Raw genomic sequence first — 25,580 nt, forward strand, 5'->3', positions numbered from 1 at the left:
AAAAATTAATGTTCACTAAATTCTAAAGTGTAATTTATCCTTACTAGTGTTTTCTTTTCTCTTTAACTTATGCAAAAATAATAAAACTAATGGCTTTTAACTAGGTTATTGTATAGAATTTTCACTTATTTGGACCATTATTCCAAAATTTACTACACTTAACATTGAAGACAGAATACTCCCTGGACTGACCCATGTGTTTTCTCTGCTTTCCTGCCTTGGGGTCACAGAGTGTGAATGCTGAGAAAGTAAAGAACTGTGCTAAAGGACGCACTATGAATTCATGCTAATTTCAGCTGTGCTCTCACTCTTGTCTGTCAACCACCATCATCATGACCACCACCCCATCACTTCCTAGTGTTGCTTTAGGGCCTTCCCCACGTTGGCTCCTCCATCCTTCTCCAAATTCCTCATACCCCTGACATTCCTTACTTTCCAGACAAACTCCTCATCTCACTCTTCTTATTTAATTGTAAGTTTTTGCTCAATGGTCATCTATCCTCATTCCACGTAGGCAGGGACCATATCTTTCATGTTCACAGCTTTATTTCCAGTGATATTTGGTGAATGAATGAATGAGGCTCTCTGGGGTTAGCTCTATCTTGTACCCTACTTTTCATCTCAAAATATCTCTGTCTCCATATACACCACCTTCAGATTCTTAACTCCCATCATGGGAGAAGATCTTATCTTTCTAGGGCTCACTTCTTCACCACTATTTCCCATCCCAATATCTTTGAGTCTTGCTCCCTCAATCATCTCCTCTTCTCCAGCAGCTTTACTCTCTCCTTTGGCAGCTCTGAAAATAGGAACAATTTTCCCCCAGCTTGAAAAAGGCTTTGTTTCCCCCTCTGCCTCTTTTAATTTCTTTCTTTCCTTTCACAGCCAAAACGAATTGCTGGCTCCAATGACTCATGACCCATGCACTCCTTCATCTTCTACAATCTGATAATTGCTCTACTCCGGGCTCTTGAAGGTCATCAGTGACTTCCTACTTGCCAAATTAAATGATCTTTTCTTAGTCTTCATTTTCCTCGTTCACTCTGCAATATGTGAACTATTACATACCATGGCAGAGACTGTTGGTTGACCACCAAATATCCCATTGTCCCCTTTTCCTTACCAACACAACTCCAATTTTATTTGAAGTGGTAACATGTCCAACTAAAGGACAAAATTTTCCAGCCTTTCTTGTAGTAGAGATGGCCTTAGGAAACATAAGCTTACATGCTTGAATTCATTAGGTTAATGTCAGCTGCTGTAAAAGATAAATTCTAAATTCTCATCAGCTTAGACAACAGTACTTTCTTGTTCACATAATACTCAAAATGTATGTTCCTAGCCAGCAGGAAAACTCCTGCATGGTCATTCTGGGACCCAGGTCCCTTCCATGTATTCCATCTTTTTCTAGGACCTCAAAGTCCTCTACATTCAGCTAGTAGATGGAGAAAGGGGATGAAGGACAGCATGTAGGAGGCCAGAACTCAGCTATATGATGAGACATAACTGCAGAGGAGGTAAGAAAATGTAGTACGTGTGACTGCCCAAGAGAAGGAAATGGATTTAGTGGGCAACTAGCTAGTCTCTGGCCTACCGTTACAGTTAAGCCATTCAGTAATAGATTCGGCCCTAACCCAACCATCAGGCATGAATGGAACAGGCCGTAGTCACTGCACCCTGACTGTGTACATTCTAGGGCAGAAAATCTTACTCGTTCAATCCTTTAAGCCAAAGATGAGCATTTCTTCTTTACTGTCTGCCATGACAAGTTTATTACTCAACATTTTTTTCTCTTATTGTTGTTGTCATAAAGCATGAATTAATTTGCATTCTTCCATAATAAGAACCATTTCTAATCACAATTAGACTTGTTCCCCTTTACAGCTGTGAAAAGTGAAGTTTGAAAAATACTGAAATAAAGAAATAGATGAGATAAGATGTACTATGATTTTGTACTTTAAATCCCGCAAGAAAGCCAAAATTGCAAAATGTGGGTCATGTTGGTTGTTGTCAACAATAATGCTTTTTTGCCAAGTACAAAAAAAGTACCGATGAAGTTTATAAGATACACGGGGATCACAGTGTCTTACTGCCCAGATTAATGACTCCCCTGTTAGTTTAATTCTCTCTGTAGACTGTAAATCAAAGTCTTCCCCAACATTTCCTTACCATGGTTACTGACAGATGACATTTACTGTCTACTCTTGACCAGCAGTTAAAAATGGCCTGCCTAGAAATTATCCTTCATTCAGCTCAGATTATTCTCTAATAGGAAGACATTTATCTGTATTGAAATTCAAGGTGATCACAGAAACGTTTGAACCACATACATTTTCCTCCTCTCTCTCCAACCTTATTAACAGTAATAATAGTAATTCATTCTTAAAGTTGGAAGTTTCCAACTTTTCAATTGTTTGTTCTCAACGCTCTCCTGCTAAGAATGTGTGTTATTTCAAATAACTCATCTTTCTTATAAATTAGCACAGACACAGAGAAACAAGTGATTTCAAAAGCTAGTCTCCATTTTTTCCAGAGCCACATACAGGTAAACAAAATAATTTTGACACCCAGACTTACATAAGCATACAACTTAAATTTGTTTGACCTGGGCTTTCTGCCTGGCAGTTGAATACAGAAGAATATCTTAGCTTCTTAGAATGAGAGATCAAAATTGTTTTGGACTCAGGATGGAGTCTTCCAGGACAAGGAAAAATAGTATCATGGTTATTCGTTCATTTAGTAAATATTTATGGAGAGCCTACCATGTGCCTAGCAGCATGTGCTGGGACCTGGGGGAGAAAGTTAAATAAGACACAGCCCCTGCCCTTGAGAGATTCACACCCCAACGTGCAAACACACAACACAATATAATACATTAAATGTGATGGGGCTTTCAGCGAGCCCAAGAAAGTGGGCTTCTTAGGTTCAGGGATGAGGGTGAGGAACTTCTGGGAAGAACCTGAAGAAGAATGTTGAAATAAAAAGCCAAGACTATGCTGAGGAAAGCAAGATTTTAAAAAGGCATGAATAAAAAAATAGCATTGGAATGCTGTGACCTAGGCGTTGGCCTAACTTGCCTGAGGTCACCAAAAAGGGGTTTAGGGAGGCTTCTTTAAACCTGAGGTAAGTGTAGGTGGAGCTTAAGGGCCCACTGCCCCTGGGTCTCAGCTGAGTTGCCCACCAGTACCGTCCTGGTAGTGGATGCTGGATGCACCACCCAGATCCCCCTCCAAACTAAAGGGCTTACTCTTCTGGCTACTGGCACACAGTCCTCACTATCAGCCCCCTCTAGCTGTTGCCTTGTCTCAAAAGAATTGCTGCACTCAAGGTCATGTGCCCTTCCCTGGGCCCCCAGTGCCTGGCCCACCCAAGGTGATAAGGCCCTCACCCCCAGTTCGGGGCAACTCCGAAGACCCCTTTCAGCTTCTGAGCTACCAGTCAGGTTGGTTCAGGCCTTTTACTGAAACTATCACAGCCTGACTTCACCCTCTGCCCAATCCTGCTTCTGTTCCTTCCCTTTCACAGGTGTTCATCACCAAAGCACTCCTAATAAATATCCTACACACTGGCCTCCATCTCAGAGTCTGCTTCACAGGGAACAAACCAGCCACACCTGCCAACAACATCCCTTACAACCACAAGCAAACTGCTAGAAAATCTCAGTAACAGTGAACCGTCAAACCTATAATTGGGTTGACAAATGTATTATTCCACCATTTATTTATTCCCAGGTCATCACCCAAAGGCAGTTTCAAAAATTCATTCTGATCTTTAGGGTTTAAACTACAGCCAAGCTATAACTGAGAAGACGTTTTCTCCAAGATCCAAGCATACAGAGATCCTGATCCTGATTTATACGTGGACACTGAGGTCGGCCAGGACACACCCACTCCCCAGAATCTCTGGAGGATTTAATTACTTGCTTTGGCAGCAAAAGATATCAAAATGAAACTTCTTGATGGACGAGAGGTTGGGGAACCCCCAAAAGCAGAAATCAGAATGGGACAAAATGAAGAGTTTACTAAACCACCTGCAAAGTTTAGCCAACAGATGCTAATATGATGTTTGTGCAGACTTGGCCACATGACATATGCAACCAGCAGAAATGTAGGCAACTGGCATGCTGTCTGACCCTGGGGGAGTTCTGCCTCCCCACCTCTGAGCAAATAAAGGAAATCGCAGGGTCCTTCCTTTCTCTCCCACCCTCTTGTCTTCTCTGCTCTTCTCTTCCTCCAAAGCAGAGGCCTGGGGAATCCAAAAGATCTGGATGCCATTCTAGCCTCATCACTTACTAATTATGTAAACTTGGAGAAGTTATTAACCTGAGTCTCACTTTCCTTATCTGAAAAATGGGAGCAAAAGAAAGAAGACTTCTCGGGTGTTACTGACAGGAATAGAAACATTGACATCACTGACAGAGCCATGCAGAGCAAGTCACAGCACTAAGCTTAAATTCTAGTCCAGTGGTTCTCACTGTAACTGCACAGTGGAGTGAAGCCTGGAGGGAACTCCCAGAGAGTCTGATATAAGTGGTTTAAGGTGTCGAATCATCAGAAATGTTTACAGCTTTCTAAGTGATTCTAAAGTGCAGCCAAGGATTGCAGCCACTATGGAAAACAGTATGGGGGCTCCTTAAAAAACTAAAAGTAGATATGATCCAGCAATCCCACTCCTGGGCATATATCCAGAAAAGATGAAAACTCTAATTCAGAAAGATACATGCACCCCAATATTCATAGCAGCACTATATACAATAGCCAAGACATGGAAGCAACCTAAGTGTCCATTGACAGATGAATGGGTAAAGAAGATGTGATATATATATATATATATATATATATATATATATATACACAATGGAATATTACGCAGACCTGATAAAGAATGAAATAATGCCATTTGCAGCAACATGGATGGACCTAGAGATTACCATACTAAGTGAAGTAAGTCAGACAGAGAAAGACAAATATTATATGATATTACTTATATGTGGAATCTAAAAAAAATGATACAAATGAACTTATATTTACAAAACAGAAATAGACTCACAGACATAGAAAACAAACTTATAGTTAAAAAGGGGAGGTGAAGGAGGGATAAATTAGGAATTTGGGATTAACAGATACCCACAACTATGTATAAAATAGATAAACAACAAGGACCTATTGTATAACACAGGGAACTATATTTGACATCTTGTAATAACCTATAATGGAAAAGAATCTGATATATATATATATATATATATAAAACTATAAATGGAATCACTTTGCTGTATACCTGAAACATTGTAAATCAACTATACTTCAATTAAAAAATAATAAACAAATGAACAAATAAAGTACAGCCAAGGTTGAGAATGATTGCTCCATGAAGATTATTTTCTATTTAAGGCACATAACTACCATATGAGTTCAGTATAAGTACTCCTCCTCCCTCCATTTCCACAGACAAGGAAACAGGTTTAGAAAGGTTAGAAGGTCGCTCAAGGGTACAGAGCTAGCAAGGGGGCAAAGCTGAGATCTGAATTCCCACAGTATGACCAAAAAGACCCTTTCCATCACCACCACACTGCTGTGCCACCACCTCACCCCCTGCATGTGAAGAGTATCTAGCACGGCCGCTAGCAGATGCTCCAAAATTGGTAGCTAAGTTTGTCTTTACTTTTTAGCTTTCCTCCTCTCTATTCTTTGCTCTTCACAATCCCCAGCCCAAAATATTGCTTAGAGTTCAGTAGGAGTGAGGGATGGATAAGAACAGTCAGTATGGATCCAGGAAATCCTATTCTTTTTCCTACTCTCCCCTTTCTAAAATCTGGCCATGAGCATACACTTGTTTTCTGTTTAAAAAATTTGTAGATAATTATTACAGATACCATACTGAAAATATCACAAATCCAAGGAGAAATTTTTCAACCATCCGTTCTCAAGTTTAAGTTAATGTTTTATTTGCCTATGTCAACTTCTAGTTCTTATCCATGAGCATATATGGTTTTTATATTTAAAAAATCATAATATAATTATATATTTAGATGTGTCTGTTCACATTATACCATATATATTTTTCCAGAAGATTTGTCTTATAACCCAATTAAGCAACCTGCAGATAATGAAGATAACTTTACTATGTAACTGGGCCCAAGATATTTTCATTAGAAGTTTCCCTCTAGGGGGCGGGGGGCGGGGGGCGGGGAACCTTAGCCTTGTTACTATGAAAACTGATATAAAAGTGTATAACCATGTAAAGGTCACATGATATGACATTTGCCTTCGCTTCTTTGCTGTATGTTCCTCAAGGCCCACACACCCCACTCCCATGCCTGGCACAAAGTAAGAGCTCAAAAAATACTTGATGTATGAACAAATGATACTTTTCTGGGCTGAACAATGAAGGTGTACAATAAGATTTCTTAGGCGGAGGGACAGGAGACTCCAAAGTTAACCATGAGAATAGGGCAGGGTGAACCAGAGCAAACAGGCAGGAAAGCAGCTGGAAACCCCATGGTAAAGGCCAGCTACATTGGCCGGAAGGAAGCATGTGGTTTCCTGAATTGTATCCGTTCAAAGCCATCAGCCTTGAAGCATGACATATATAGACCATGTCAAGGATGGACAGCTGCCCCTTCAGTCCCACTTGAGAGTTGTTTCTAAAAAGTTGTGTACATTCTTGGAAGGGGCATGAAGGTCAAGACAGCTGGAACAGAAAAATAAGACTGCAAAAAATGGGAGTTGGTACACTTCAGAGAACATCCCGATACAACGTCATTAGAGGAAGATTCTTAACCTAGAGTCTATTGGGCCTACTGCAGGCAGCATAGCAAGACTTCAGGAAACTGTGAACACACTGAAATTGGTATAAATTGTGCATACGTGTGGCTGTCTGTCTAGAGAGGAGACCTCAGATTCATCAGATTTTTGTGCCCTTTGGTTATCGGGCTTGCTGCTTCTTCCTCTTCATCAACTCAAATGGAGCTCCTCTAAGTCCATCATTATTCGTTAGGGGCTGGAGGTGGGAATAAGAGGTGGTGGGAACGAGAGGGAGAAGGGAACTAAGCCCTCAGAAGACCTTCTATTAATTGAGTCAATACATGTGAAAGGATTAGAGAGTGTTCAGCATATATAAATAGGGGCTTATAAATGTTAGCTCTCACTATTTTTATTACTCTATGCCAAAAGCCTTATGCTTTCTCAGCTTCACAATAACCCTACAAGGTCAGCATAAGTTGTATATCCTATTTATAAGGAAACCCTTATAAGGACTCAGAGAGATTAAGTAAACTAACCCGTGGGTCACAGCTAGTGGTGGAGTTCAGAAAGATCTAATTCCAAAGCTTGGACTCTGTCTCTACCCCAAGACCTGAATTACTGGCCAGGCTTTCAATCTGAAAGCAGCCTCTCCGGCTACCCTTTAGGCTTTTACGTCTAAAGCCTGGTCTTACTCTCTCCCTGAGTCTGTCCACCAGAACAGGCACTGAGCCACAAAATGAGCTTCTTCAAGCCAAGGCATAATCTACTTGCTTATGTAATAGGGTCCTGGTCATCCACCTGCAATTCCACACTCAAGCCAGTTTCTTTCCCAGGGTGTCAAGTGTTAATTAAAGAAATAAGTCACACTAAGCACAATTAACTCCCTCCACTCTATCATGCAGCCAAGTGAAAGGTCAGAAGGGCAGAAATGTCTTCTAGTAGTCACAAACCAGAGTGAAAAAGCTCCAAACTAAGTCTCCTATTTTCTGGTTTCAAAATCCATGCTCAAAATTGCAGTTAAACATTAGCTACTGAAACAGCCTTCCTAAAACATGGGAGAATCCTGACAAATGTTTGTACTTAGTGCTTCCTATGTGTTTGCACTTTACACGTGTTATCCCTATGTTTCAAAAGAGCCAAACAAGCTGGTTAGATGTTACTTCTTGCGAGGTAAAGCGAGTCTCTCAGGGTCACACAGCGAGTAACAGAACCAGGACCTAAACCCGGGTCTGATATCATCAGCACTCTTAACCATCCTCCTCCCACCATGTCTACACAACCACGGTGATTCACGCTACTCAGCATCTCCTCTTGGTTTTCCCTGGAGCCACTTGCCTGAAATCTTGAGAGGAGAAGCCACGGAAGCAAGACAGATGGACTCTATAAATAGAAGATCCGGGTTCCAGGTCCAGCTCAAGTACTAGCTCTGTCACCTTGGGAGATGACTTAACCTTCCAAGATCTCAGTTTCCTCACCGAGGCAATGAAGCTCATTGTTCCTGTTTCAGGATCTAGAAGAGAATGGAGCTAAGGCTTAGCTGTTATGCGAAGGGTGGTTACCTTTTCCCCTACTTAAAGCACTAATGCGAAAGCTAGTGGTAGCCCTTTCTCAGCCTCCCAGCCGCGCTGGACTTAAGAGTTTTTCTCGGCCACCGCCAGAGTCCCACCACGCCACCACCTCCTCCTCGGGCCCCTCTCCTCCCAGTGGCTGCGGCTTAATTTCCCCTCCATTTCAGTTGTTCTCTTGCCTCGCAGGAAGAACTGGTCTTGGATGCTGGGAGTCTGCCTACTTTCCTCCTTCCTTCCTTCCTCCCTCCCTCCTTTCCTTCCTCCCTCCCTCCCTCCTTCCGACTCTGGGCTTGAGGATCTGCCTCTCCTCAGGAACCGGCGCGTCGGGGCGGAGCTCTTCACTTTGCGGGGGTCTCTGCGAAGCCAGCGCTGGGTGCGCACCCGGCCGTGCGTCCCGCCCCGAGGGGAGGGGTGTGACCCGAGAGTTGGGATAAGAGGCACCTGCGGTGGGGAACACACCGCCATCCGCGGAGCTTCCTTGGCGGCGCAACCTCTCCGGCAGAGCCGCGCGCGGGGCGGCCGGGGGCCTCCTCTGCACCCAGACGCCTTGGCCCCAGCCCTCCCGCAGCCTCCGCTCTGGCTCGCCGCGCCTCCCGCCATGAGGCCGCTGTTCTACCGCTGCTGCAACACCACATCGGTGGAGAAGGGAAACTCAGCGACGATGGGCGGGGTGCTGTTCAGCACGGGCCTCCTGGGCAACCTGCTAGCCCTGGGGCTGCTGGCGCGCTCGGGGCTGCGGTCGTGGCCGCGGCGCTCGCCGTGCCCGCCGCCCTCCGTCTTCTACGTGCTGGTGTGCGGCCTGACGGTCACCGACCTGCTGGGCAAGTCCCTCGTGAGCCCCTTCGTGCTGTCCGCCTACGCGCAGAACCGGAGCCTGAGGGGCCTGGTGCCCGCATCCGGCAGCTCGCTGTGCCAAGCCTTCGCCTTCTTCATGTCCTTCTTCGGGCTTGCATCGACGCTGCAGCTGCTGGCCATGGCCCTGGAGTGCTGGCTCTCCCTGGGGCATCCCTTCTTCTACCGACAGTACATCACCCCGCGCCGGGGCGCACTGGTGGTGCCTGTCGTGGGCGCCTTCTGCCTCGCTTTCTGCTCGCTGCCCTTCGCGGGCTTCGGGAAGTTCGTGCAGTACTGCCCCGGCACCTGGTGCTTCATTCAAATGGTCCACGAGGAGCGCTCGCTGTCGGTGCTGAGCTACTCAGTGCTCTACGCCAGCCTCATGCTGCTGCTGGTCCTCGCCATCGTGCTGTGCAACCTGAGCGCCATGCGCAACCTCTACGCGATGCACCTGCGGCTGCGGCGGCTCCCGCGCTCTGGCCCCAGGGAACGAGCGGAGCTGGCCGCCGGCGAGAGGGAAGAGACCCCGCAGCCCCTGGAGGAGCTGGATCACCTCCTGCTGTTAGCCCTCATGACTGTTCTCTTCACCATGTGCTCCCTGCCTTTAATTGTGAGTCGCTTGGGGCTAAGGCTGCGGGGGACTGAAGCGCATCGGGCCGCAGTTGCCGGGAGGGAAGGGAGGGGCGCATTGGACGCGGTGCAAGAGGAGCTGCTCCCTGAGCCAGGAGGGTTTGTTGCTGCGTTCCCCGGATCAGGTTCCCTCCACAGCCCCCAGGAGATAGAACCCACTTTGTTGAGCCAAAAGAGGTAAAGCCACAGAAAGGTAGGGAAAGCCGGAGCCGGATGGTGTCCCCTTAGCCCCGCAGAACCTCTTCAGTTAGCAGAACCCCCTCCTCCCTGCTTTCCTCTGGGAAGATCTCAGGGTTATTTATGCACCTCAGGACTTTGAGAAGCAGACCTTGGTTCCTCCTTGGCAATACGAGTCCTTTACCACTTCTCGATGGCTACGCGAGGTTTTATTTCGTTACACCTGCCCATGATTTTAGTGGCATCAGAAATGGGCAAATGGCATCTGGGAATTCTCCCCGGTGTTGCGGTGGAAAGGGAATAAGGGAAGGTGTGCTCCTGCCAAAGTGATTTGCACATGTGAGTGACTAAAAGCATAAGTTTAGGGTTTTTTTAACTCGTGCGTTAACTTTGAGGAGTGGCGGATGCCGTTTCTGGTGCTGCAGCTGCGGGGGATGGTGGCGGCAGAGGCGGAGAGGCTGTTTGGATTAGCAGATGTGTAGGAACGTTTCCGCTGGTGGTGTCGTTCTGATAAGCTGTCTCGACAGGTTTTGTTTCTATCTTGGCAAGCGAGGTGACATGAAAGCCATTATCTTGGGTTTCAATCACTAACGGGGGTGGTGGTGCAGATTGAATTACTTCGTCGTTTTGCAGGTATTTCCTCTTGTGACCCCGGCCAAGACACCCAGGAGTGGCTGAGGCTTGAGAAACCTTTTTCAGCCTTGCTCCTCTCCCTCTCCAGACCCCACAGTGTACTTGTTCAACATGAACAACATTTAAATAAATTCGTTGCCAAGTCCGTGTCATTGGAGTCCTGAGACTTAGGTGAATAGGAAAGTTAAGTTTCTCATGGCAGTGTAGCAGTTTTGGACAATACTTTCAAGGGTGGATGAAAGTGAAATATAGTGTGACTTTTCCCTTAAATGAAGGCCTTAATGTGTTGGGCAAAGAGCTCTCTGGGTTAGGATCAGAACTCCCCAAGATAAATAAATAAATCTAAATCTATATAAACAGAGAGATAGAGATATAGGTACAGATATTTAGCAGTGGTTTTCAAACTTTAGCACACTCAGACTCATCAGCAGTGCTTTTAGAAGCAGAGCTGGGGCTTCCCTGGTGGCGCAGTGGTTGCGCGTCCGCCTGCCGATGCAGGGGAACCGGGGTCGCGCCCCGGTCTGGGAGGATCCCACATGCCGCGGAGCGGCTGGGCCCGTGAGCCATGGCCGCTGGGCCTGCGCGTCCGGAGCCTGTGCTCCGCAACGGGAGAGGCCGCAGCAGAGCGCATACCACACACACACACACACAAAAAAAAAAAAAAAAAAAAAAAAAAGCAGAGCTGGCTGGGCCCCGTTCTCCAGAGTTTCTGATGCAGACATTTTTTGAAGAATTCAGCAGCCTCTTCTTCACCTGCTGATGTAGGGATCAAATTCTGAGAACCACACTCTAAAGCAAGACTTAGCAATCACAGCCCACAGGCCAAATACATCCTGCCCACTGTTTTAGTGCAGCCCTGGAGTTAAGAATAGTTTTTATAACTAAACATTTGCCATAAATTTGATGCTAGGGCACATGAACTCTGAGCCCCAACTAAGTCAAATATGATTCCAAGAAAAAGATTCACTCTTCTCTTTAGTAGACATGTATTACCAAAAATTGACTCAATTATTATTACTATTATTATTACATTTTTAATTTCATCAATTAAGATTGTAGAAATGTGTTTTCTCTCTTGTTAGTAAGTACCTACTAAATATTCACTCTTTGCCTCTTGGCTCATAAAACCTAAAATGTTTGCTCTTCAGTCCTTTACAGAATATGTTTTCAGATCCTTGCTCTAAAATAAGAGACTTACTTACCTGTGCTGTGATAGAAGCAGAAATTAGCCAAATGCCTGGACATTATGTCCTGAGTTTGAATGTTTTAGTAAGAATAATGCAGAAAGCATAATACATTGGAAAGAACATTGCATTTGATGACTCTCTAAGGAGATTTGAATAACTCATAGGGGCTTGTGAGGATTGAAGGAAATAATGGGTTTGAAAATGATTTTCTAAAAAACTTGTAAAGTTTCAAAGACATGCAATGCAGACAGCATTCTTCACAGGAAGTATCATTTCTAGAAAGGATAAGGGCTTTAGCATGGGTTTGAATCAAGTCTCATCACTTACTAACTATAAAAGTGCTTACTTATCCTTTCTAACCTCAGTTTCCTCATCTATGATGAGGATAACTATTCTTGCTCTGTAAGATAGTTATGAAGATTTGAAGTGTTATTTATATATATATATATATATATATACACACACACACACACACATACACACTAACCAGGTGCCTGGTGGCCTCAAAAATTAGTATTACTAATTATTATTACTAATTATAACTTCCATTTATTATAATTGCCTGCTAGACATAGAAAATTAATTAAGAAGTATGACCTCCGAAGATAGTATAATATTTTAAGGCAGTGGTTCTCAAACTTGTTCTAGTCTAAGGACCCTCTTTTCACTCTTAAAAATTATTAAGGACCCAAAGATGTTTTATTTATGTGGATTATATCTATTAGTATTTACAATATTAGAAATTAAAAATAAGAAAAATTTAAGATATTATTGTAAAACAAGTTACAGTGTACTTACTGCTTGTGTTTTTGCGTAGGTGAAAGAAGTTTGAGATTTCAAAATTATGTAATGAATGATAATAAAATGTAGTAATATTAGCAGGTAACGTGAGAAAAAACATGTTAAGAGCACAGAAGCACTGAGAACAATCTCTGAAAATGCACATATGTATACCCTATTACCTTAGAAAGGTCTAGAAAATGCAAGAGTACACAGCACATATTCCATTAGCCATGGGAGTGATGATGTCATTCATTACACATCAGGCAGCTTCTGTGAAACTCACTGTACACTTATGAGAGGATGAAAGTGAAAAAAGACAAGTGACATCTTTTTATGAAAATAGTTTTGACCACATAGACACACTGAAAGAGTATTAAAGACCTCCATTCTTTGAAAATCACTTTTCTAAGGAAAGGATTTAGTGATTGGAAAAAATAAGGCTGTATGTGAAGGTGGGTAAACTTAAAAAAAAAAACCTTGCTCATCACGTAAATATTGTATTTCATTAAGCCGGTGAAAAGTTTGTTGGAATATGATTTTTAAATTAACTTTGTTATAATGCTGGATTAGAGCAAGATGTTTAGATTGAATTCTCAAATTTCCAATTTGATACGGTAAAAAGAAAGTATAGAGAATATGGGAGGAGCTTTAGCGGCAGTTTGCAGCATGTTCTTTAATGTATACAAAGTATTTTCATCAAAATTATTTTTACCTTAGAAAACCACAGTGTTTTGGAGGTTGGTCGGGGAGCAGGAATGGCTGAAAGAGAGTTTTCACGAATAGATTCAACATAGTAGTTGAGAGGTTTAGAAGCCAGGTAAAGGTACGCACAAGCTTGAGTAATCGCATATATCAGAATCCATGGAGTCAGAGAAGTGGTTAGAGGACCTCCTGCATGCATTGAGATAACTCGTGTGTGTGTGTGTGTGTGTGTGTTTCATTTTGTTGAGCAGAAAGAATGGGTGGGATGCTCCATCCAAAGGAGGCTGTTAAAGTTGTGTAAGGGATGGTAGCAAGAGACTGGCCCAGGGAAAAGGGTCAGAAGTGGATTTAAAGAGCTAGAGCAGAGGGTGAGGTCTAGGGTGTGGTGATGGATGAACTGAATGGGAGAGGGCGTTGGAATCAATGTTGCTGTCCTAAGCAGGGATGTCCAGCCAAGCTGTCGCCAGAGAACAGGCAACAGCAACATTTTTTTGTGGACCCCTAATTTCAACAGAGGGCGCTCTTCTCACACCAGTTCTGTTTGTGTAATGACCTGCACGCGTTGAACAAGCCAGTTGTATATTCTGAGGGTATTCCGTATTTAAGCCCGCCGTTAGAGGAGCAGTTTATAAAGTATCTTCTAGGGAATACCATTGATCTTGTGAGAATTAATAGAATATGTACTTTGATCACTGTCACAAGGGAATAAATTTGTCATATTTTTAGTAAACTCAAAAAAAATAAATTAAAAGGTCATTTGTAGAATATTACATTTCTAATACAAATCAAGTGACTTGAAGTACAAATAACCTAATAATATGCAATAGAATTGATATGGATAAATAGTGTACAGAAATAAAATTTGTCTTAATTATATAAACCATTCAGTTACCCAGATCCGAACTAATCAAGCATTCTCACATAGTAAGAATTATATCTTGCTGCCCTCCACTTTGAGGAGAAAGGAGCAAATATAGTCATATAAAGTGGTTGCTTTTTCAGTCAACTCAAGTGTGTAGCCTGTTGTCATCCATTTATTCATTCATCTCAGATCTGGAACCTACAACATTCCAGGCACTGTAATTCATTGTGGGGATATAAAATGAGAAAAACATCACATCTGCCCACAGAGCTATAATACTGGGGGTGAGAGGGAGTGACTAGGGCCAAAGAGGAGTTAGAAAAGGAAAGGATTGACTCCTAATTGATAAAATAATAATACTAGCTAATTATTGAATTATTCTTAATGCAAGGACCTGTTCTCAAGGTTGTACTCATACTATCTCATGCAAATTTCATAACAATCCTGAAAGATATGTGCAATTATCCCCATTGTATAGATGAGGAAACAGTAACTTGCCTGAAGTAACACAGCCAGTGAGGCGATTCTTTCTAACCTGGATGGTCGGACTCTAAAGCTGATGAGCTTAACCACCACCTTAACCATGACCAGAAGCTTCGTGATGGGGGTAATATTTTAGGTCAACCTGGAAAGAAGGTAGGATTTGGGCATGTAATCAATTTCCACATCTGTAAAATGGAGATAATGAACATACTTACTTCACAGGACGTTCTTAAGGATGAAACAAACTTTTAAAAGTAAAACACTTAGAACGGTGCCTGAGAATATGAAGCTGTGTGTGGACATTAGCCATTATTATTACTCTTAGTGTTATTAAGCAGTGATGATGGGAGAGGGCTTCCAGATAAACTCCGTCTTCCTAAGTGCACTAGATGGGAGTATCTGAGCCTACAGAAAAGAGAATAAAAAGGTAAGGAAACAATTTTGGGAACATACATCTTCTCATATCCCTGATTGCGTTGAATGGGTCTGGTCTGTGTACTTATTCATACCCCTTCCCATTAATGTTGAGTTTGCATATTTTCTGGACTATTAGAGTCCATTTTGTCCCATTATGGATTTAGAAGCATGGGCGATGTAAGAGCATGGGCGCTGTAAGAGCACTGAGAAAAAGTGGCTGCCCTCCAACCGAGTGGGAGACAGTTGTAGTGCTGGTCTAGACAGCAGTGTCGGCTGAATGGCAGGAAAGGGATGAAGCAGTTTGCAGGGCTCCCAAGAGGCCAGAGAGCTCAAGGAAGAGCAAGACAATACAGGAGTGGCTGGGCACAGGTAAGTAGGCTTATCACTCTGTGTATGTTTCTTTTTTCTTCCTAGTCTGAAAAGAGGATGACAACCACAGAATGATAAGCATCTGTGCTAAAAATGAGTAATTTACACAAGTTGTCTCCTGTCTTTCCACTGGAACATGTCCTGTCTCTTCACGTTGATTAAACATTTCTGTTTCAGATGGACTCACAGACATAGAAAACAAACTTATGGCTATCAAAGGAGAAATCGGGGGCAGGGATAAATAAGGAATTGGGGATTAACAGATACACACTGCTATATATAAAATAGATAGACAAGGACCTACTGTATAGCACAGGGAACTGTATAACTTGTAATAACCTATATTGGAAAAGAATCTGAAAAAGAAAAAATTTACACAAGTTGTCTCCTGTCTTTCCACTGGAACATGTCCTGTCTCTTCACGTTGATTAAACATTTCTGTTTCAGATGGACTCACAGACATAGAAAACAAACTTATGGCTATCAAAGGAGAAATCGGGGGCAGGGATAAATAAGGAATTGGGGATTAACAGATACACACTGCTATATATAAAATAGATAGACAAGGACCTACTGTATAGCACAGGGAACTGTATAACTTGTAATAACCTATATTGGAAAAGAATCTGAAAAAAAAAATACATTTATAGGTATATACATATACATATATATATGCTGTACACCTACAACATTGCAAATCGGCTATACTTCAATAAAAAAAATTCAGAGAAAGAAAAAACAAGTTTCTGTTTCACTGGTGTCTCCACACATGTGACATTTCACAAGTGTGACTTATTTCTGGGCTAACTAAGAATCGAGGATAGGAAGGAGGCAGAGGAAAAAGGGAAGAGAATCAGTATCTACGGGAGTGAGGTGACTCTGTAAACGACTCAGTAGACTAGATTTGTCCCACTTCAGCTCTTCCTCTACACCACCAGGCAAGGAGCGGGCAACTCGCCCTGCCACACTCACAACGGGTGGACCAGCTCCAGGGACTTAGCCAGGGGCTCCCAGGGGGACCTGGCTTCCACTGAGCCTCCCAGGTCGGCCCTGCACCTCCCTGGCTTCTCACTTGCACCCATCCACTGTGGTGGCCTTAGCTGCTTATAAATTTACCCAAATGAATACTCCAAGCCAAGCTGCCATACTCTTACAGAAAAGTAATGTTTCCTAAGTGAAGTAAGTGAATTTGCCATCGACCTTCCACTATCCTAATTGAATGTTTTTCTTTAAAACAGTATCGCGCTTACTATGGAGCGTTTAAAGCTGTTCATGAGAAAAATGGAACTGCTGAAGAAATTGAAGACCTCCGAGCCTTACGCTTTCTCTCTGTGATCTCCATTGTGGACCCTTGGATTTTCATCATTTTCAGAACATCGGTATTTCGGATGTTTTTTCACAAGATTTTTATAAGGCCTCTTATGTATAGAAACTGGCACAGCAGTTCTTACGGAACTAACATGGAATCCAGCCTGTGACAGTGTGTTAACCTCTCTGGTAAACTCAGGAATATATCACATTTTCTGGCAAAGAACCATGATCAAAAAAATCTTACAAGTTATATCCTTAAAAGCTATGTCCCATAACAAAACATCTAAATGTATTTTCAAAACTATTCGATCGATCTTAATAATGTGTTGTCACTCTATATTCATGAACCAGTTCAGTGGGATTTTTCATTTTGAGTATAATAGCAACTACAATTTCATATATTGTAAACAATGTTAAAAGTCTTAAAGCAATGATAGTAATTGTTCCATTGTTTGTACCTGGTGTCCCTAATTTTTTAAGGCGGTCTTGAGACCTCTGGGTCTTTATTTAAATTCAGTAGAAACAACACAGTTTACAACTATGTGATAGGTGTTCTTAAATTTTCTTACCCTCTTTATTTCTAGTGGAACCTGATGTGTTTATTTTGCATCACAATTGCCCCTGTTTAATTCTTTCCTTTGCCAACTGATACAAGTATAGCCTGAATTACAGATGCTCCTCTGAAAAGGGTGGTAGAAAATATAACTGGGTGAGGCGTTTGGAGGGTCCTTCCCCAACCACCCTCTGGTAAAATGCTCACCACCTTGTGTGAAGAGGCGAAGCTGTAAATAAGTAAACGAAGGCAAGATGTGACTATGGTCTACACCCTAGAGAAGAAAAAATTCTTTTTACCCTTTGAAGTCCAGTTTCTTGTGTGTTGAGGTAGGGGTGTCAGTACGCATGAAAATTTGGAGTGGGCTACAAAATGTTGTTTCAGTTTTTGGAACCTCCATTTTGTAGGTTTATCAAAATAATGGATTCTTTGGTGGGGAGGGATTTATGGTCTTTGGAAGACAGGGATGTATGACTTCCCAGAGATTGTGTTTACAAAGCATGGCTGTGACACAGCCGGGCATTCAGCACAGGGACAAGCTCACCCGGGACTCAGTTAGCCTCAGCTGAGAGCAGTGGCAATGACCTTAACATCTACATGTTAAAGCCATATTCTGCCCTTGGTGGAGACAGTAAGACCTTATTGAGGTTCCTGAGAGATGTGCTTTCAATCTGGAGCAGAATATGGCTCAGATGGAGCACCAGCAAGCACTTTAATTGTACATAATGTTTACAAAGTTTAGCAACACTATGACCAAAAGGGAAAAGTGGGGAAAATACAGCTGCAGCTGTTAAACTAAGCAAGAGACTGTAGACACAGCCTGCAGGGAAGAACTTTCACCTTGGGTAAAAGATGAAAGTTTTTTCATGGGGGCGTCAGAGGGGTTTCAGCATTGGTGGTGTACCTGACACACTCAGACTCTGAGCTGGACAGCCGGCTACATCTGAATGGCCTGAGACCCCCATTCAGCCATCCCTTCCAAAGATCAGAGTATCTGCCTTATTTTCAGCTTAGCAGCAGCCCCATTTTTTCACCTCTGGTTTATCTCAGAGGTGGTATTAACCTGGAAATATATGTGTAAGTTTTGTGTGTAGCAAAACTGTGAAATGGCCAAATTAGGAATACAGGAATTATAATCTGAGAGTATGATGTGATGAAAAATGCACTTGTTTTCAAGGTTAACTCTCGTTTGTATATTTAATTTGTAAGTACCGGTGTGTGTTTGTCAGAGGAAGTGCATCTGTTTCATGCTCTCCTTTTGGAAGGTGTGTTATGATCATTGTCAAGATCATTTGAAAAGTTCCCAGATACATCAATAAACATAACTTTATGATATTTTGCAAAGAAAATTACTTTTCTTCAAATGAAATGAAAGGGTTTAGTTTTTTTATTTTGTTTTGTTTTGTTGTTTTGAGTAAAGGGCTACCAGCAGTCTTTCGTTCTCTAGCAGTTTAACAGTGAGGATTTTTATAGGCTGTTCTATTAGCATATGTATTCCTTTAAACAAGTTTGCACAGGTTTATCCAAGGAGTTAGTGCTGCTTTCTGTTTAACACAGAATGTAGATATAACATCTGGATGAAATCCATGTTAAGTTAAAAGTCAACTCTTCAATGATCTTCATTGATTTACTCATTAGATCATTAAACATTAAATAAGTTTTCATTGGCACATACCTTGGGTCAGGCCATTAGTTAGGTGCTGAGGAAAAAAATACATAAGACTTAGTTCTGGCGCATGATTTGCTCATTGTCCAGTGGGGGAGACAAGCACGTAAACAGTTACAATAGAGTATGGAAATCCCAGTAATAAATGTGCACACACAGTCCCATTACAGAAGAGGAAACCTGAACTAGGGGTGTTGTGTAGGGTTATCAGAACTTCACAGTGAGAAGATGCTTAAGTGAAATATTGAAGATGAGTAGGAATTTTGACTCCAATTGAAAACTGGAAGAAAGGACTACAATAGTCTACATAAGAGGAAATACATATGATTAATAAATGTAGAAAAAATTCCTGTCTAATCAAAGAAATGCTAAATTAAAATCAAATTATCAAGGACCACACACAAAAATAATTATGACTGTCAATAACAGAAAGGCTGTTAGTAAATAAAAGGAACACTTGTGCTCCCCTGGCGAGTTTGTAAATTTGTCCACCTTTTCTTGATAGCAACCTGACAGTGCATATCAGGGGCCTACAAGTGTTCTTTTCTACCATTCCAGTGACTCCACTCTAGAATTCTCTTCCAGAGGGGATGTCACAGTTATGTGCAAAACTCTTCTTTGTAGCATTATTTATAATAGCAAAAAGATGAAAAGGAAACCATCTACCTGACCGAAACGGGTTCAACAAACTCTTCAGGTATAATATAGATACACAAACGTGTATGAAAATTGTGTAGCCATTAAAAAAAGACGTTTTCAAATAATTTATAAAAATTGAGAAGAAAGCTTACAGTGTAATATGAGGTGGAAAAAAAGCATGATACAATGTATTTTAAGGTATGCTCCATAATTAAATATGCATATAAAATACCTTGAAAAAATAAACCAAAGAATCAAAGTGTGAACCACAGTTATCTTTTTTATGGACACTTTTTCCCACAATTCTTCATGTTTTCCAAGTTTTAAAATAATACATCAAAATTTCTTTTATGTGAAATTCTTTTTTTTAAAAGAATGAATAGAAATGGACTGAGAAGACAAGGGGGAAAGGCACGAAGGGAAATCTTTCATGTCTAATGGACCAGTATGTGCAAAGCCATGTAGGAATAAAGGAGTGTGGCATGTCCAGGCTTAGTTAGTAGCTTCATTTGGCAGAAGCTTGGGAATTATGAGCAGAGGTGGCAGGAAAAGAAACTGAAAAGAGAGGCAAGTTTCCCACCTTCGGGGTGTTTGGTGTAGGGGTGGAGGTTTGAAGCTCTCGTGGGGCCCGTATACACGCTGGAGACTTTGAAGCCAGGGTGCAGTCAGAATGGAGTTTGAGGAAGGTCATGCTGGTGGTATGGATTGTGGATGGTCAGGTGGGAGGCCTCATGTGGTTGTGCAGTTCGTGCACTAGACCAGGGTGCTGGTTAAGGAAGAGAGTGGGACTCACTTGCCTGGCTGCTTGCCTGGACGTGGAGTGCATCGGCTCAGAAGAAAGGGCCCCCTTTGATGATCTTTCTACTGGGAGGAGGCACAAACATGCCAAATATGTAGGCCCAGGAGTGCCCTGCTATCAGGGAGGGAAAGAGGTGAGAAGGAGCTGAATTCAAGCGGTGCTAGGGAGAGGTAAGTTGCACAGCTTTTTAGTAGGTAGAGCTGATAGCGAGGATTCCAACTTATGGCTCAGCTGTGCCTTTATTCTTCTTTCAATATACTCAGGAACAAGTTAGGGAAGGGAAAAATTCTGAAAAAAGTCTTTTTCTTTTTTCCTGACATTCCCAGTATACCTGGACAGAAGATTGCAGTTATGACTCTAATGAAGTTTCTGGGTCATCTATGGATTTTAATTATATACTACCCAGCCATGTTAATAAAGGGCCAATGATTAGGACTGTTAATTTAGTTCCAGAAGTCTATCAAAGGCTGACTGGGCTAGGTACTCCTGAAGCTTTACGGGAGAGAAGGGATCCCACAAGTAAAACCACTAGGATGATGCACCTAGTGGATCTGCTGCTCCACCAAAAAAGCAAAAGAAAAAAGAAAATACCAGCCAAAACACCAAAAAATATGCAAAAGACTCCATTCAAAATGTTTCTCTGAACTCTGATTCTCAGATATTTTCAGTTGCAGGTAATCACTGACACCTAACTCCCAAAAGCATTTTATCTGTAGTGTTCTCAAGGCAGTTAACAATATTTCCATAAAGGCAGCCATCACGGATCATTGTTTCACATGCTCATATTACTAATGGCAGTGAGGGGCCTTTGGCCCATGTAGGGAAAGATGCTCCCCCAGACATGCTGCTTCTTCATCCTCATGCAGATGCTTATTGGGCCTAAGCCTGACAGTTGTTCTGTTGTGAAAGAAAGCCAACTAAAAGGCATTCATCACAGAATAACATTACCAGAGATTATGTCTAAAGGTGAGCTTTCATTAGGGGACTAATTATATAATTTTACCTCGATATAGAATAGAAATCTCCATTAAAATATGTAAAGTTATTTTTAAACTTTTGTAATTGGACCTTTTTATAAATTTTTGGAAATATATTTTATGTTTCATCTTCTTTTCCAGGCTTCAAAATTTTGAGGACTAGATATTCACCTATTTCTTTTTTGTCTTTTCCCATAATGGCATGAACTGTGGAAGGGCAAAAATAGATAATAAATATATATTGATTAAAAGGTTCTCTCTCCCATGATTTCCCCAAAACATAAGTATACTCGATAAGAGGCTGCTATAACTTGGTCAGAGATTCTGCTGTATCTGAGAGGAATGTTCTTACTTCAGCATATAAGGACTTTTTTCTTAGGTTACCCAAAGGCGAAAATAATAAAATGCAGGAGAAAATATTTTTGCTCTATATTTTTCCTACTGTCATAGACATTGTGGAAATTAACATGTTTCAGTTTTATCCAGGACCTAGAAGTTCATAATTAACAAAATTAACAGTATGAAAAGTTTATTAGGCAATTTAAAAATTGTAAAGACAACTTTGTCTTACTGGCAAAGAGAGTTTGGCGCCTTCTCTTGTAATTCCTCTCGGGAGTGAGGCTGGAATTGCCGGTCTGGGTATTCCCAGTATGGCCTCTAGGGGGAGGAAAGCTGAGCCTACAGGTGAGGAGTGGTATGTAATTAGGGTTTGCTTTCCCTGCCTCTCCACAATTGCCTGACTTCTTGAAACAAATCAGCAGATCTCACCTGATATCAGAAAGGTAAAAATTTCAATCTGCCAGACAATTAAAAAAAAAAACAACTGCATGTACTCAGGAGTCAGTCCAGTCTTAAAAATATTTGCAATGAATCCATCCATGCTCTGGTTAGAGAGTAAATGAAATCAAACACAAAGAGAAGAAGAAATGAACTTGGTTGGTTTTTTGTTTTTTACTTTTTGCTACTTAAATCCTGACACCAGTGAGAATAATAAAGCATAAAGTCAAATCTTATAAGAAAGTATACTTTTAGTCAAGCTCATAGGGCTTTATAATGATTCTTAATTCATAGAATCCTCTTACAAACCAATCAGAAACCCAGGACAAATTAGAATATAAAAATAATACAATTTAGAGCAAATGTTACCAAGTGCTGCAGTATGGGGCAAAGATCTAAGAGCAAAGCCCCAAATCAAAGATAATTGACATTCAAGATTAGCCTAGAGGCTTCCCTGGTGGAGCAGTGGCTGAGAGTCCGCCTGCCAATGCAGGGGATACGGGTTCGTGCCCTGGTCCAGGAAGATCCCACATGCCGCGGAGCGGCCTGGCCCATGAGCCATGGCCGCTGAGCCTGCGCGTCCGGAGCCTGTGCTCCGCAACGGGAGAGGCCACAACAGTGAGAGGCCCGTGTACCACAAAAAAAAAAAAAAAAAAGTTTAGCCTAGTAGTGCATTATATAGACACCTGGACAAACAATGAAGTTGATAGTTTGCTGACATCAATTTCTTATTGGTACAAAATAGGATATGGAAACAGTAAGTGCCACACAGCACAATTCATTATGAATTGGGAAGACTTCTTTAATTCCTCCAAATTTAAAAATCACTCAGAGTTCTCAATTATGTTAAAAAGACAAAGTGCAATGATTTACTCATTATGATTGACACATCCAAAATAAAATGACCTCCCCCCAAAACTAAAATGGGACCAAAGAGCTATCCTTCAAATGGAAACAAATGGTAATATCAGGCAAAGTAGAATTTGGGGTAAGTTTTAATTGGTTAAATGGTTAAAAAGTTCATCTGTGGCTGTAAGATACAATCAATAGTGAATACCTTACAGCCTTTACTCATTTTTACGAAACAACATGTCAAAAGTACAAAGGAGAAAACACTAGAAACAGGAGAAATTGAAAAATCACTAGTCATGGATTATTTTCATGCCCCACCAGCAATCAAAAATAAATCAAATGATAAAAAGACATCTGTTTAAATACATTTATATTTCTGTTATCACATCATTCAAAACTCAGATGGATTTTTATTCAATAGGCAGAGTATATTTAGCATGGTCTGTTTTTAAGCATAGACTATGACATAGTCCTATAATTCACTTTGGGGGGGCCTTAGAAACACCTGCAGAAAGGCATACTGTGGTCCCCCAGATTAGCTCAAACCCACGCTCAACAAGAGGCTTGGACGACTGCAAAAGATACAGTCCTTATGTATGTGCGGGCAGAGAAAAAGGACAGTGTTTCAAACATGAACCCCCTACTCAAAATCATACTGTTACCACCCTTTTGAGTCAGACCCCAACAAGGGTCCTCCTGACCCATATCACTGGAGCCAATAGAACGAGACCAAACTTGGTTCAGAAGCACAGGAAAGCTTTATTCTTTGATGGAAGAACTGAGAGGTGCGAGCTCCCATTCTAGAGCATGTGCTCTCCTGGATAGGCTGTGGGCGGAGCTTCTTTATCCGGCTCTTGACAGAGGGGGAGGGGGCGAGTTCTCCAGGGGCTTAGGCAGGTGTGCTTCTTAGGCTCCAGACTGCAGTGCCTCGGGCAGCGTCTCTGCACACGGCCCGCCACTGCCATCTTGAATTGTGTCGTGTGCAGCGCTTCTGCACTGCCCAGTGAGACAGCAGAGCATTCAGGTGCATGGGTTTTGTGCTGGTAACTAGTCCGATGTGTTAGGTGCAAGGCCTCTGCATATGGGCCCTTATAGGCCGGCGAAACTAGGCTAAGCACAAAAGAAGAGGTTAGACCTTATCACCTGGATTCCATCTTATTTTTCCTGGGGATGCCAGGAGGCTTTACTGGATCCTCTGTCTGTTAGCTGTTCACTTATGATCAGCTGCTTTGTGCGTGCAGACTCTGTATACTGCGAGCCAGGATGAGTATCAGTCAGGGTTTTATTTATTTGATAATAGCGATTCACCAAAGCAGCAAAGGAGAAGTCAGCTGGTGAGTTACATCATTGTAACAGGCAGCGTCTAACAGAGCTGCCAGTGATTCCTGTCTCCTGGGATTCATGCCTTTGTGAAATCTCTTCCCCTCCAGTGTGAGCTGGACCTAGAGACTTGCTCCTAAGGAGTGGAATACAGCAAAAAACATCTGGGATGTTACACTCCAGCTTTGGTAACAGAAAAGACTGTGGCTTCTGCCTCACGTGCTTGCTCTGATGGAAACCAGCTGCCATGCTGTGAGAGGCTCACATGGGCAAAAAACTGAGGGAGATCCCTAGCCAACAGCCCGTCCAGAGCTGGAGGCCTCAGTGCAACAGCCCACGAGGAACTGAATCCTCCTACAGCCGCATGAACATTCTTGGAAGTGGAAACTTCCGAAGCCAGCCTTGAGATGGCTGCAGCCCCCGCCAACGTCTCTGCTGCAACCTTGAGAGAGACCCAGAGGACCCAACTAAGCGGCGCTCAAGATCACCCAGAAACCGTGAGAGAAATGTTGTTTTTAAGTCACTAAATTTGGGGGTAATTTTTTCTGCAGTCTTAGATAACTAATGCAATCATGACTATTAAATTAATGGATATACAAATTATACACAAATCCATAGCATACGTTGTTGATAAATACGATACACGAGGGCTTCCCTGGTGGCGCAGTGGTTGAGAGTCCGCCTGCTGATGCAGGGGACGCGGGTTCGTGCCCCGGTCTGGGAAGATCCCACATGCCACCGAGCGGCTGGGCCCGTGAGCCATGGCCGCTGAGCCTGCGCGTCCGGAGCCTGTGCTCCGCAACCGGAGAGGCCACAGCAGTGAGAGGCCCGCGTGCCGCAAAAAAAAAAAAAAAAAATACGATACATGAAACAGTTATAAGCCTTGATGTTATACTAGGCTACAAGAGAAATCTCAACAAATGTAAGAAAGCAGAAATCGAACATTTCATCTTCTCTGGTTAGGAAACACATTTTTATTTAAGCGGAAACCAAAAAAACTCTCCAATTACTTGGAAATGTTAACTTTTTTGTATCCTATTAAATGGTGTATAAAACGTGCATATACTGTTTAAATAATAGTTATAAAGTGAACATTCAAGAAAACGCCATGCGGGTCAAGAAACAGAGCCAGAGGTGAACACTATCCTGACGTTGGGATAACCATGTCTTCACTTTTCTTCATTTTACCACCTAAATGTGTATCATAACACATGTACTCTTTTGTGTCTTTCTCCCTGGCTTAGCACTGTCTCAGATCAGATTCCTCCCATGCAGAGGAGAGACAGGGATTCAGG

General features: G+C 42.2%; 1 protein-coding gene and 1 pseudogene across 1 annotated transcript; one reads left to right on the top strand and one right to left on the bottom strand.

The window, feature by feature from the left end:
• Window positions 1-8,914, bottom strand: part of LOC102989348 (NADH dehydrogenase [ubiquinone] 1 beta subcomplex subunit 8, mitochondrial-like) — a 31,113-nt pseudogene extending 22,199 nt beyond the window's left edge.
• PTGDR (prostaglandin D2 receptor) lies at window positions 8,913-16,869 on the top strand. The gene is made up of 2 exons (XM_007123996.1): window positions 8,913-9,758; window positions 16,630-16,869. The coding sequence occupies exons 1-2, from the start codon at window positions 8,913-8,915 to the stop codon at window positions 16,867-16,869; spliced, it is 1,086 nt and encodes a 361-aa protein (XP_007124058.1).
• The last annotated feature ends 8,711 nt before the right edge of the window (window positions 16,870-25,580 follow it).

The sequence above is a fragment of the Physeter macrocephalus genome, chromosome 11, assembly GCF_002837175.3.
Source record: "Physeter macrocephalus isolate SW-GA chromosome 11, ASM283717v5, whole genome shotgun sequence".
In the NCBI taxonomy this organism is placed as follows: Eukaryota; Metazoa; Chordata; class Mammalia; order Artiodactyla; family Physeteridae; genus Physeter; species Physeter macrocephalus.